The sequence below is a fragment of the Phocoena phocoena genome, chromosome 19 (assembly GCF_963924675.1).
Source record: "Phocoena phocoena chromosome 19, mPhoPho1.1, whole genome shotgun sequence".
Lineage (NCBI taxonomy): Eukaryota > Metazoa > Chordata > Mammalia > Artiodactyla > Phocoenidae > Phocoena > Phocoena phocoena.
In genome coordinates this window covers 42,900,810-42,913,258 of record NC_089237.1, presented here as the reverse complement: position 1 = coordinate 42,913,258, position 12,449 = coordinate 42,900,810, and the positions used below count along the sequence as shown (strand labels likewise).

The 12,449-nt window shown below is 39.2% G+C and overlaps 1 protein-coding gene across 2 annotated transcripts in view; it reads left to right on the top strand.

The window, feature by feature from the left end:
• The window catches only part of NF1 (neurofibromin 1), a 250,014-nt gene that overhangs the window by 156,455 nt on the left and 81,110 nt on the right, over positions 1 to 12,449 (top strand). For both annotated transcript variants that reach the window (XM_065897305.1, XM_065897304.1), the window contains one exon: positions 77 to 187. In XM_065897305.1, coding sequence (XP_065753377.1) covers positions 77 to 187 — 111 coding nt within the window. The remainder of the gene's footprint in view (positions 1 to 76; positions 188 to 12,449) is intronic.

Sequence of the window (12,449 nt, the reverse complement as noted above, 5' to 3'; positions counted from 1 at the left end):
TTGGTGCAGTTGTGGATTTTTGTAGATATTCAGTGGACAGTGTAAAGCCTATGAGTTACCCTTTTTTTTCTTTCAGGCATCAAGTACATGAAAAAGAAGAGTTCAAAGCTTTGAAAACTTTGAGTATTTTCTACCAAGCTGGGACTTCCAAAGCTGGGAATCCTATATTTTATTATGTTGCACGGAGGTAAGAAACACTATGTTTTATCTTACCAGAGCTTTTAAAATGATATCAAATGTAGAGAGACAGGAAGTTTGGTTTTTCCCATTTGATTTTACTAGAATTGGAGACAAGCTTTTCTGGGAGAATGTAGCTGGGTAAACAGCCATCTTGTCCCTAGATGATGCTCAGTACATTAGAAATTGCTTTTCAGACTACCTGTTTCGTATTGGCTTCTCTTTGTTACATCAATTTTTTTATACCACGTTACAGTGAATTAATTACCAAGAGTAAAAAAAAATCACAACTTTTTATTTTCTGGTGTATTCTGATTAAATACTATCCATCACATGATACTCAGAAAGTTTTTTTTAAACGGAAAGAGTCTTAGAACTTTTAGTAATATGCTGCGTAAGACAACAGCAGAGTGATTTAACAAATAATTCAGAGACACTATGGGAAATTTCTATAAAGATATGGCACAGGTGACAGCCTGAAAAATTGATTGTATTTGTTCATGCTGTCTTTCAGTCCAGGCTAGTCCCTAGAAAACCTTTCTGGCAGTGCTCCTCCTTCACAATAGGTATAATGCTTGCATTGCTTTCCCTGCCATTGTCTTTTCTTTCTTGCCTCATTCTGCCTTCCTTTTGAGAACTTGTCTGTGACGTTAGTCAGTTTTACTTCTTCTCATTTAGTGTGACATAAACTCATGGTAATTGAACCTTAGGGACAGTGTGATATAATAGAGAGACCACTGGCTTTGGAATCTCAAGGACTATGTTCACTCTTGTTCTGCTGTTCCACTGGGAATTAATCTTTCTGAATTACCTCAATTTAACATAAACTGAGGAATTATGTCAGTAGACTTAATGGTCATGAATGGCAAAAAATTGGCAGTGTATTGGAAATAAATGGAGGTTGAGAAGTAGTGGCAGAGGAGTGAAAAAAGGAAGGTGGGAGGTGGGAAACTCAGTTAATTGGATAATTCAGATGGCGTTAACACCAAGAAGTCCTAAGAACTGGGGTGTTAGGGAATCAAGAGGGCATAGAAACTTGCATTTATCCTTAGCCCTTCTCTTTAACAACTCTGAGTAACATCTCTTCACCTTCCCATGAAAGTCTTCTACCTTTTATCTCAGATGCTGTTTCTAAATTGCCTAAGATGATTTTAATTTTCTTTTGCATTTGAGATGAACTGTATTTGTATTCCATCCCCAATCTTTAACACCACCAGTGTATTTTTTTTTTTTTTTTTTTTTTTTCGGTACGCGGGCCTCTCACTGTTGGGGCCTCTCCCGTTGCGGAGCACAGGCTCCGGACGCACAGGCTCAGCGGCCATGGCTCACGGGCCCAGCCAGTCCACGGCATGTGGGATCTTCCTGGACCGGGGCACGAACCCGTGTCCCCTGCATCGGCAGGCGGACTCTCAACCACTGCGCCACCAGGGAAGCCCCACCAGTGTATTTTGATTTTCCCTATTTTGTCGAAGTAATTAACAGTGAGACATTGGTAAGAGAGGTAGATAGACATGTGTCTCTCCCCCGCCCCTTTAAATTCTTGTTAGTTTACAAGTCAGAAAGATTTCTGGAAAACCTCAAAGCTGAGTTTTTTCTTCAGGATCAGAGTGTAAGATTGTGTTCGTTCTCTGCAGTGGTCTGTACTATACAGGCCAACAGGAAAGTAGCATGGGCCTGATGCAGACACCCTCTGTGGTATTAAATCAGTGGGATTTCCAAGAAACGTGTATAATATGGTGACTTGAGAGTGCTAAGGATTCCCGGCTCTGCTGCTTCTTAGATAAGTTAATTTTTACGGATCTGTTTCTTCATATGTTAAAGAGGGGGAGATGCTTATAGAAACTATCCTGCCTACATCTCCCATAAAGTATTTTGTGACCTATAAAGTTCTGTGCAGAGTATATTTGAGGTTTTCTTTTTTGGTTGTTTTCGTTTTGGGATATGACTTTACTAATTTCAGACTTTCAGATGTTTCAGTTTCTTACTTAGACCTACGAGAGTGCCTCCTGGCCTTCATTGTCACCTGGTGTGAAGCTTCAGGTCCAGGACAGATGAGCACGTAATAGCTCAGAGTAGAGAGAGGCCCAGTTCCTCCACTGTATACAAAAGCAGGGGAAGGTAGTAACTCAGCCAACTTTGTCAGAGAACACTTAGGTTTAACTTTTTGATGTTCCTTTGTTTTTGTGGCTTAGACTACCATGTATTAGTTTATGTCTTTTGAGCTGTGGATTCCAGTCTCCTTACAGATACTCCACAGACATTTCGCACTTGAAATGTCCAAAATTTAATTCAGTGTATATTCAAATCGACTTCTTCTTCACACCATATTCTCTTTCTCAGTAGCATCACCATCCCTTCTCACTCTAGAAACCCTAATCATTTAAAATTCTTCCCTCTTTCTTTTATCCTCATTATCAGTCACCATGTCTGATTTTAGTTGTGTGATCTAGGCTCATCAGTTAGGCTGTTTTAGTCAGGGCCCTGTTATTACAAAGAAGGCATTCTTACTTTCTCAAGAAGATAGGCCTCAGGAAAAACATGAATTAGAGCAGGGCCTGCCCAGATGTAGACAGAACTTAGATGTCTGTCAGTCCTGGAACCAGCTTGCGCTAATTCTCTCTTGGCTTCACGTTCAAGTCTACCTCATGATTTTTCTCTTTCTGTATTTCTTCAGTTTTAGCCCCAGCTAGTCAGTCCTTCATTACCTCAACACTGCACACTTCAAATCCCAGAAGGAGAACATGTTCAGCTAAAAATACCTGTTTGGCAAAGCCCTTAATGCTATATGCTGGCCAGCCAGTAGGTTTCTGGCTGCCCCTGTCAAGTACTTGTTCCTAGCCTGGCGGTCATGTGATTCAGAATAACCTCCTAGTGCTATTCCTTTATCAGGGGCTGTCCTATGTTTTATTTTTTTTTGAATTGAGTCTTAATGGTTTAATATTGCTTTTCGGTACTTTGGAAATGTCTTTTGAATTCATTTCCCTCCCACTGCCATTAGTGAGACTCTCTTACTAGCTTTAACCTGTACTAATGCAGCATTATTCTCCTACTCCCTAAACCCCACAAAAACTACTTCCAGGTCATCTTTTTATTTATTTATTTATTCATTCATTCATTCATTCATTCATTCATGGTTGCATCAGGTCTTCGTTGCTGCGCACAGGCTTTCTCTAGTTGCAGCGAGCAGGGGCTACTCTTCATTGCGGTGCGCAGGTTTCTCACTGCAGTGGCTTCTCGTTGCAGAGCACGGGCTCTAGGCGCACAGGCTTCAGTAGTTGTGGCACGCGGGCTTCGGTAGTTGTGGCTAGCGGGCTCTAGAGCCCAGGCTCAGTAGTTGTGGCACACGGGCTTAGTTACTCCGTGGCATGTGGGATCTTCCTGGGCCAGGGCTCAAACCCGTGTCCCCTGTATTGACAGGCTACTTCCAGGTCATCTGAACGTTGCTTCTGGAGGCAGTTTCCAGTTCAGATCTCATCTTGTCTCTCTCCATTTGTTAAATAGAGTCCCCATATAAAGTCCAGGTTCATATAAAGTCAGGCATGCTGGGTGCTCCATAATTTTGACCTAATTTAGTTTCTAATCTTTTCCTGCTATTGCCTCCTATACACTTTTGCTCCTAGCCTGTAATAGTTAAAGTACCATAAATATAAGGACAGTTGTTGCAGCATTGTTTATAGTGGCAAAAAACTGAAAATAATATAACTGTGTATCAAAAGGAAATTGTTGAATAAATAATGATACATCTCTATTATGGAATAATATGCAATGTGCTAAGTCTAGTTTGCTTGTTACAAGTGATAGAAATGAAATTTAAACTTGTGTGAACCAGGAAAGATATCAATTGCCACATGTACCCAAGAAGATCAAGAGACGGACTGGCTTCTTGCATGACTACGTGCAGAGCTTTGAACAGTGTCATCTGGAGAACATCTGTCTTCTCTGTGTCTTGACTCTACTTCCTTTGTGTTGATTTTATTCCCAGGCAGCTCTTCCTAAGCTATAGCCAGTGATGGTTTGTGTTCTCCCAGCTTAACAACCCAGTGGAAAAACACTTCTTTCCCAGTAGTAACAGCAAAAGTACTGGTCTCATTGGCCTGAGTCACCTGCCAATTTCTGAGGCTTTCGCTATGGCAAGGGGAATGGAGTTTCTTGGTTGTCTGTGCCCGAATTATGTGCCCATCCCTGGAGCTCAGTGGTGAAGCCAGCTTGAACTGTATGAACTAAAAGGGGTGGGGGGATGGGAGCAGGGTTTCCCAAAGGGAAATTGGACTGCCGATATCAGAATGAGGAAAAATGGATTCTGAGTAGGAGAAAGTAACAGAAGTCCTCTAATGCACCTTTACAAAGATCCAGAAGGATGGCTCTGACATTTATCACGCAAGGTGCAGAGGAATGTGGGTGTGTATGTGCACAGGCATATGATATGTATAGACTGTGAAGTGTGTGAAAGGATATACATTAAACTGTTCACATTGCTTATCTCAGGGGAGTATGATTGGAGCAGGTAGAGGATCAATTATAGTATTTCTATTATATATCTCTGTTGTTTGACTTGTTGCCAGGGGCACACGTTATTTTTGTCAGAGTAATTAAAAATATAAAACCTGAAAGTACAATGAAGAGTTTTCCTCTTAGGAACATTGTGATACCTGGCAGTTGCTTTTTGGGTGTCAGTAGTAGCTAAAACTTACTGAGTGCTTTCTCTGCATCAGGCAAACTGTGCATATTATATACTTTTTCATTTAACCCTTAAAGTAACCTGCTGAGCTATTATTATTACCAGTGATTGACTTGTGTGTAAACTGAATTTTAGAGAAATTGTTAGTCATTCACAAATGTAGGTATCGGTCAGAATGACCTGGGAAATTAAAGCAAGCAAACGTATATATCCCAAGGCCCTACCTGGGCTGCCAAATCAACATTTCAGGGTAGAGCCTCATCTGTATATCTAACAGACACCCCAAGTGATTCATTCCTAGTTTATTACTGGTTTGTTTGGGAGTCTCACTGGTCAGGTATTTAATTCATGGTGGTACCACTAGTAAGAATCAGAGTTGGGTTTCAAACCTTAACAACTGCACTATTAATAACATGGTTATTAAAAAGATAACATGTTTATTATCACTGTTAAAATTATACACTAGGTTTTTAGGTTAAATCAGTCTTTGTAGACCAGCATGAAAATCTTACCAGTAGATATGGGACATATTTCTATAGGGAAGAATTCTGAATTCTAGGCATCAGATTTACAAATGACCTTTTGCAATAAAGGACAAAAGTTTACTCTAAAATAATTTTGTCATTGGAGCAGCTGTAGTCTGCATTCCAAAGGTTAGCCGAATTGGAACCTTTTTTACTGTAACAACGTATTACTATTACACATTCATGAAATATGGTGACCCAGATAGATGTATTGTTTTGTACAGCAGCGGGCACCAGGGACCGGTTTTGTGGAAGAACAATTTTTCCACAGACCCGGCGGGGGTGGGGAGGAGGAATGGTTCAGGTGGTAATGTGAGCGATGGTTCAGGCAGTAATGTGGGTGATGGGGAGCAGCAGATGAAGCTTCCCTCGCTTGCCTACCACTCACCTCCTGCTGTGTGGCCCGGTTCCTAACAGGCCTAGGGGTTGGGGACCCCTGGTGTAGAGCACTGTAGTTTATCCTTTTGTCTATTTAATAAAAAATAAAATAAATACAAAAACAACACACGCCACTCCTCAGTCCCCATCCCCAACCTCCTATCCGTTACACACACACACACACACACACACACACAGAGAGAGAGAGAGAGAGAAGCATACTTTGGTAAACGTTGCCAACATAATTTCTTCTGTTACACCTTTAATGTAAAAACCTGAGTTTCAACTCAGTTTTGCAAACATTTAAAAGGCAAACATGTGGTATTTTGCCTTTTTTAGCATTTATAAGGAAGGAAACCATCATATTAAGGTAATAATTAAGCTTACACAATTAAAATGTGCAAACAACCAGATTGAACTAGGATATGATAATTAACTCAGAAGTAAGTTGAAATAAATTTAATTTTCCTAGTGTGCTTGTCATTCAGCAGATATAATGAACTGAGATAGCAATGCAAACAGTCCAAGTCCACTTCAGCCTGAGTGTACACAAAGCATCAAAAATATTACATAGAAAAGAAAGTGAGTGCTGTCCATTGCATTCAGTATGGTGCCACCACTTTTCGTGTTCATGGTTGTGGCTATCTTTGAGGTCATTTCTATATTCTTAGTTGTCTTGAGATTTGAAGTTGTGTCGGGATCCAGATGGAGCTCTGGAGTTGTCTTGGAATTTGGGGTTGTCTCAGAACTTGTACTGATCTGCTTAGAAGCTGTCATAGAATTTGAGGTCGTCAGTGTTGGAGTTAACTGCAAAGTGTCACCAACCAACAGGAGGAGCAGACTGAGTAATAGCTTGAACATCATTTTCCTGTTTCAAAATAATTATGGAAAATTAATCTAACACTTGGATCACAAGCAAATCTAAGAACTTGCTTTTTTAAAAGTGGTGGTGAGGGGGCAGGGGGAATGAAGGAAACCTTATCTCAGCACTGAGGAAATGCCAACCTTGGTTTAACAAATTTCATAGTTTTTAAGATAAAAGGAAATTCAGAAGGGATCAATATCAACTCCTCCATTTTACAGATGGGCTCAGACAAAGGCAAAAGGATGCATATCTAAAAATGACCAGAACTAGAACTTGAATCTGAGCCTTAGTCTAGTGTTCTTTAGTAGATGGGGACTATGACATAGGCATAGTATAGACATATCCCAAAAGTTTACTAGTAAACCATTTTTAAAGTAAGGCTAATTTTTTTTTTAATCATATATTCAAATCTAGTGGTTTGCCACATTTGAGATAAAGCAGCTAGCCCATGTTGAACACGGATAACTATTCTTTTTTTTAACTTAAAGCTCAAACTTTAATTTTAGAAATCTAATATATGCTAAAATTTACATTTGGTTCTAATGTATAATTGAGAAAATTTCAAATTAATATTACCTTTTGATGTTTTTTCTTTGAAGATTAAAACTTCAGGCTTTCTCCAGTGTCCCGTGGGGGATCTAATTTCTCACTCACTGTGTGCTGTTTAAATGAAATTAGTAAGTCACGTGTTATAAACTTGACCTGCTATTTGCTCTTTGGAAATAACCTATTGAGTGCTTTCCACACTGGTGCAAACAGATGGACTGTGGCAGAAATCAAGGAATTCAAATAAAGTTCCTCTAAAATCTAGTGTCTTATTTAAAGAACCCTGTGAATGCCACTTTGTTATTCCTCTTATCCGTGTGTATATTAGTGAATGTCTTCATAGGATTAACACTAACTGGAGGAATATACTCTTTGCCTGCTGTGATTATCATGACTTAAAATCAAGTAAGTATATTAGAGATAGATTTTTTTTTTTTCTTAAAGCATCTTGTATATATGTTTAGAGGGTAGGTAGTTTTTGGCTAGGATTATTTTGAAGTTTTAAAAATAATTCAAGAATATAGCATTCTAGGAGTTTAATTTCTAGTAAATAATTATTCTATTAGAAAAGAAGTTAAACTTTATTAACATAAAGCTAAATAAGAAAAGAATTGCATATGAAAGTGATACTTTTCACATTGAGTTTGCAAAGATTTTTTTTAGTACATTAAATCACCCACATTGAAGCACATTAAGTGAATTCTTTAAAGGAATTTCATCTTTCAGTCACTCCTTTTCTTTGATAAGTGGTATACAGGGAAGTTGGGTTGTATTGTGCTAATGTTTTCATCACATTAGCCGGCTCTTAAGAAATTGCAGGGCTGTGAACAATGGTATTGACATACAAGGAAATGGCTACCTAAGTGGCAGAAGCACAAGTCTGTACGTGTTCCTGACTTGTTTTACTTTGCTATGTAGGTTTCTTTTTCCTCCTGAGTGAAGAGAACCAGTGCTTGCGAAATCTTATTTATATTAGGTACATATTATATAGAACCTAACTTAACTGGAGATTTGTGTGATCAGACCTAAGAAGTAAACATAAAAAGCCTCAGAGTAGATATTATAAGTCAGAGTACTAAGATGACGCACAGGTAACTTTTTATTGATGCTTCAAACACCGCAATCTCAACTTATTTAAAATTTTAAATTCAACATTTTCCCCTTCCTATTCTTATACCCAGGTATGTTGGGTTGGCTAAAATGTTCGTTTGGGTTTTTTGGTAAGATTTTATGGAAAAAGCCGAAAGAGCTTTTTGGCCAATACATATTTTTCTCACAATCTCTTTCTCGGTTAACTGCGTCATTACCCAGCCAAATGGCTCTCCAACCTTGAATTTCTTATTGTCTTCTTATTGATCTTAAGCTGCCCAAGCCTTTCGGTGATAATTAAGTAAAATTAAAAGTTCTGAACACTCCCCACTTAAATGTTCCCCCGCCCCCCCAAAAAACCATTTCAATTATTTAGGTCTTTAAATACCTCCCACTTCTTTATCTTTGCGCAGCTTTCCCCATCTGCCCAAAGTATTTCTTCCTCATTCAAAATTGCATTCTTCCTTCAAGGTCTAACTCTGATGGCAGCACCTTTTATGAGAGCCTTCCTTAATTCTATACTTCAGAATCAGACATTTTAGGACTTCGTACTTCTAGAGCACTTATCAGAGTCTGTTTTTTTACTATAGATGTATCCTCAGTCTTTCTTCAACCAAATTCTGGCTTCCTTGTGATCAGGTACTACTTCTTTTTTTTTTTAACATCTTTATTGGAGTATAATTGCTTTACAATGGTGTGTTAGTTTCTGCTTTATAACAAAGTAAATCAGCTATACATATACATATGTTCCCATATCTCTTCCCTCTTGCGTCTCCCTCCCTCCTACCCTCCCTATCCCACCCCTCTAGGTGGTCAGGTACTACTTCTTATTCTTTGTACCTGCTAGCACAGTGAGTACTTGTGCATAATAGGGTACAGCAAACACTGGAATTTGCTGAAACACCTCTTTGTTTCTTCATGTCTGAGGGCTGATATCATTAGTGATGTCTAGAATAATAGACATTTGGTCATTTGCAGTTTTCCCTGCATTATAAAGTCCTATTTCTACTTTCTGGCAGCTGTTTTGAGAGGATTTCTTTATTTGTATGATGTGGATCATAACGTACATTCGTATCCTTTACCTGTGTTATATAACAAAAATTCAACCGAGTAAATTTTAAAGATCTAATTGGCTTTATTTGAACAATTCATGAATCGGACGGCATCCCATCTAACAAGTAGAGAGGAGCTCCAAAGGATTATGGAGAGGGAAAGTTTTTGTTTTTGTTTTCCACATCTTTATTGGAGTGTAATTGCTTTACAATGGTGTGTTAGTTTCTGCTGTGCAGCAAAGTGAATCAGCTGTATGTGTGAGGTCGGATCTTAGCGAACGGCACCACGACGCAGAGGAAAGCTTCAAGTGAGCGCTCCCGGGCGAGGTTCACTGGTCCGAGAGAAAGGGGGCCAGAGAAGTCGCACCCGGGTGAGAGTTGGGCAAGATTTTATAGGGGAAGAAGGGAGAGGGGTGTGGTGAATCTGGGAGGGCGTAGGGTATTCCTTATTTGGTGGTCTTTTCGGGTATCCTGGGGGACCGTTAGTCCCGCCCCTCGAAAGGCGGGAAGGCTGGGCTGGGTTCAAAGTCCCCAGGTCAGTGTCTGGAACTGGGTGGTCAGGAATGTCGCCAGGGCAGTTTCTGGAACTGAGTGGTCCGGAGAATTTTGGTCTGATGCAACCTGTGAATCTGATTGTGTTCGCCTGCCTCGGGCCAGTTGGCCTTACAATATGTATACATATATCCCCACATCTCTTCCCTCTTGCGTCTCCTTCCCACCCTCCCTGTCGCACCCCTCTAGGTTGTCACAAAGCATCGAGTTGATCTCCCTGTGCTATTGAGAAGCTTCCCACTAGCTATCCATTTTACATTTGGTAGTGTATATATGTCAATGCTACTCTCTCACTTCGTCCCAGCTTCCCCTTCCCCCGCTGTGTCTGCCTGTGTCTTTACTCCTGCCCTGCCACTAGGTTCATCAGTACCGTTTTTTTTAGATTTATGGAAAGTTTTTAAAGGCAAGACAAGGAAGTCATAAACAGAAGTTATTTCAGGCTTAGGTAACCTACCATGGGGGATGGACAGGGTCTGTCTATGTGGCAGATTATCTCGTCTTCCTTTTGGTGCTGACCAGAAAATTTCACTCTGACTGGTTAGGGTTACATTCCTGGAGAAGGTTGTAACTGCAGTTAGTTTAGGTATTAAGTCTCCGTTTTAGCACAGGTGACTCCATTTGGTGCTTGTTGTTTCTTTCTTTTTTTTTTTTTCAATAGTATGTAGTAGCCAGTGGCTCTTCAGTGTGGACAGTTAGGTTTCAAAAATCTTTTTGGAAGCTTCCTGAGAAAGTGGGTATGCAGATGTGCAAAAACAGGCTATTGTTATGTTAGACTTAAATGTGAGTACCTTTTAGAATTGTACATAAGCAGTTTTACAGTAAAATTTCAGCCTCTTCATTGTAGGAATCTAATACAGGAAAAAGAACACATTTCTCCTTAGTGGCGAAATACATGTTCTGAGGGGAAATGTCTGTCTTTGAACAAGTTTGTCTTCCAGTATTATTACAGTATAATACCGTAAGCCTGTTATCTAATCTTGGCTTGTTATTTATTCTTTTTTTTCATTATAAATGAAGAAAAGTGATTTAATTTTAAAAAGAGGCTTTTCTGTTTCCTTCTCTTGGATAATGGTATCTTCATCCACCTTGAGTTTTAAATGGAAGGCTAAAGATCAATCTTCATTTCTCTTAACCACATACATCTGATTAATCACTAAGTTCTGTTGATTCTGCCTCAAAAATTTTTTTGTACTTTATCCTTACATTACAGACTCAGTTTGTAGCTTTATCAGTTGTCTAAGCTGGGGTTAGCAAACTTGTTTGTCAAAGGAGCAGTAGTAAATATTTTAGGCTTTATAAACCACATAAAGTTTTTCTTTTTTTCTTGTTTTGTTTGGCTTTTGGTTTTTATCTGCTCTTTTAAAATATAAGAGCCATTTTTAGCTTGCAGGTCATACAAAAACAGGCCACAAGTAGCATGTGGGCAGGATATCGCCAGTGGACCATAGTTTGCTGCACTCTGTTCTAGGCTGTTGAAATAACTTCCTATTTGGATTCTTTGTCACCGGTATGTTACCCCATCCCCTCCTTCTTCCACATTACTGCCAGAATGATCTCTCTAAAATATGACTGTGTGACTTTTAGATAAAACCTTTTATGTGCTCTATTAACTAAGTTTCTATACTTAAGGCATTCATATACCACCTCTGGGGTTTTTGCGTTTCTTCGTAAGATATATCCTATTAGTTACTCAATATTTTTTATTGACTTTTTTCTTAAGGGAAATTTTGTATTATACCATAAACAGAAAATCAGTATTGATTGCCATAACTAGAAAACCAGCAAACAAAAGATAACAGTAAAAAAGAAATATGGAATTATTAAATGACTTTCATACCACCCCATCATATAGGTACCACACTTCAAAAAACCACTGACTTATAAGATAAACCTTTTTTCCTTAGCGTCATACAAGTCTCTTCATAATCTTTTATGCTGTTCACAGTAGTTGCAAGATTGCTGAACTAAAGCAGGAGATTGAAAGTCATTTTGGTAAGAGGCTAGCGATGCTGGCCTTATTCTGGAAATCTCATGATGCTGTCGTCATTGATGTGGTTCCAAGTAAGCCTTGTATGCTTTCTGGGCTGTTCTCAGGAAAGTGTGCTCATGACACATTGCTGAGGGTATCTTTAAGGGCAGTTGTGAAGAAGACTCTAGGAGCTGGCAAAGCCACAAAGTCTGCCCAGAGAGCTCAGAATGCCAAATGAGCATTCTGCACATTACCTCCTCTGTTGGTTAATAAAGTCTTAAAATAACTTTCTCAATTGGTCATTTAAGTTTAATAATAGAAGACTAGTCATCACAGTGTGTAGTAACAGCTGTAGGAAGATGTCTCGCCTTTGCTTCGGCAACACTGACCATCTCACCATTTTCCTACTCTGGCATGCCTCTGTGATTTTGCATAGGCTTACCATTGGCTTTGGGTGCCGTTAATAGAGGGCAAACTCCTACTTTTGATTCAAGACCCATCTCAGTAACCTGACTCTCACTCCTCTAGGCAAGTTAAGAAAAAAAAGCAGCTCTACTGAGATATAATTCACATAAAGTTTACCCTTTTAAAAGTGTACAATTTAGTGGTTTTTAGTATA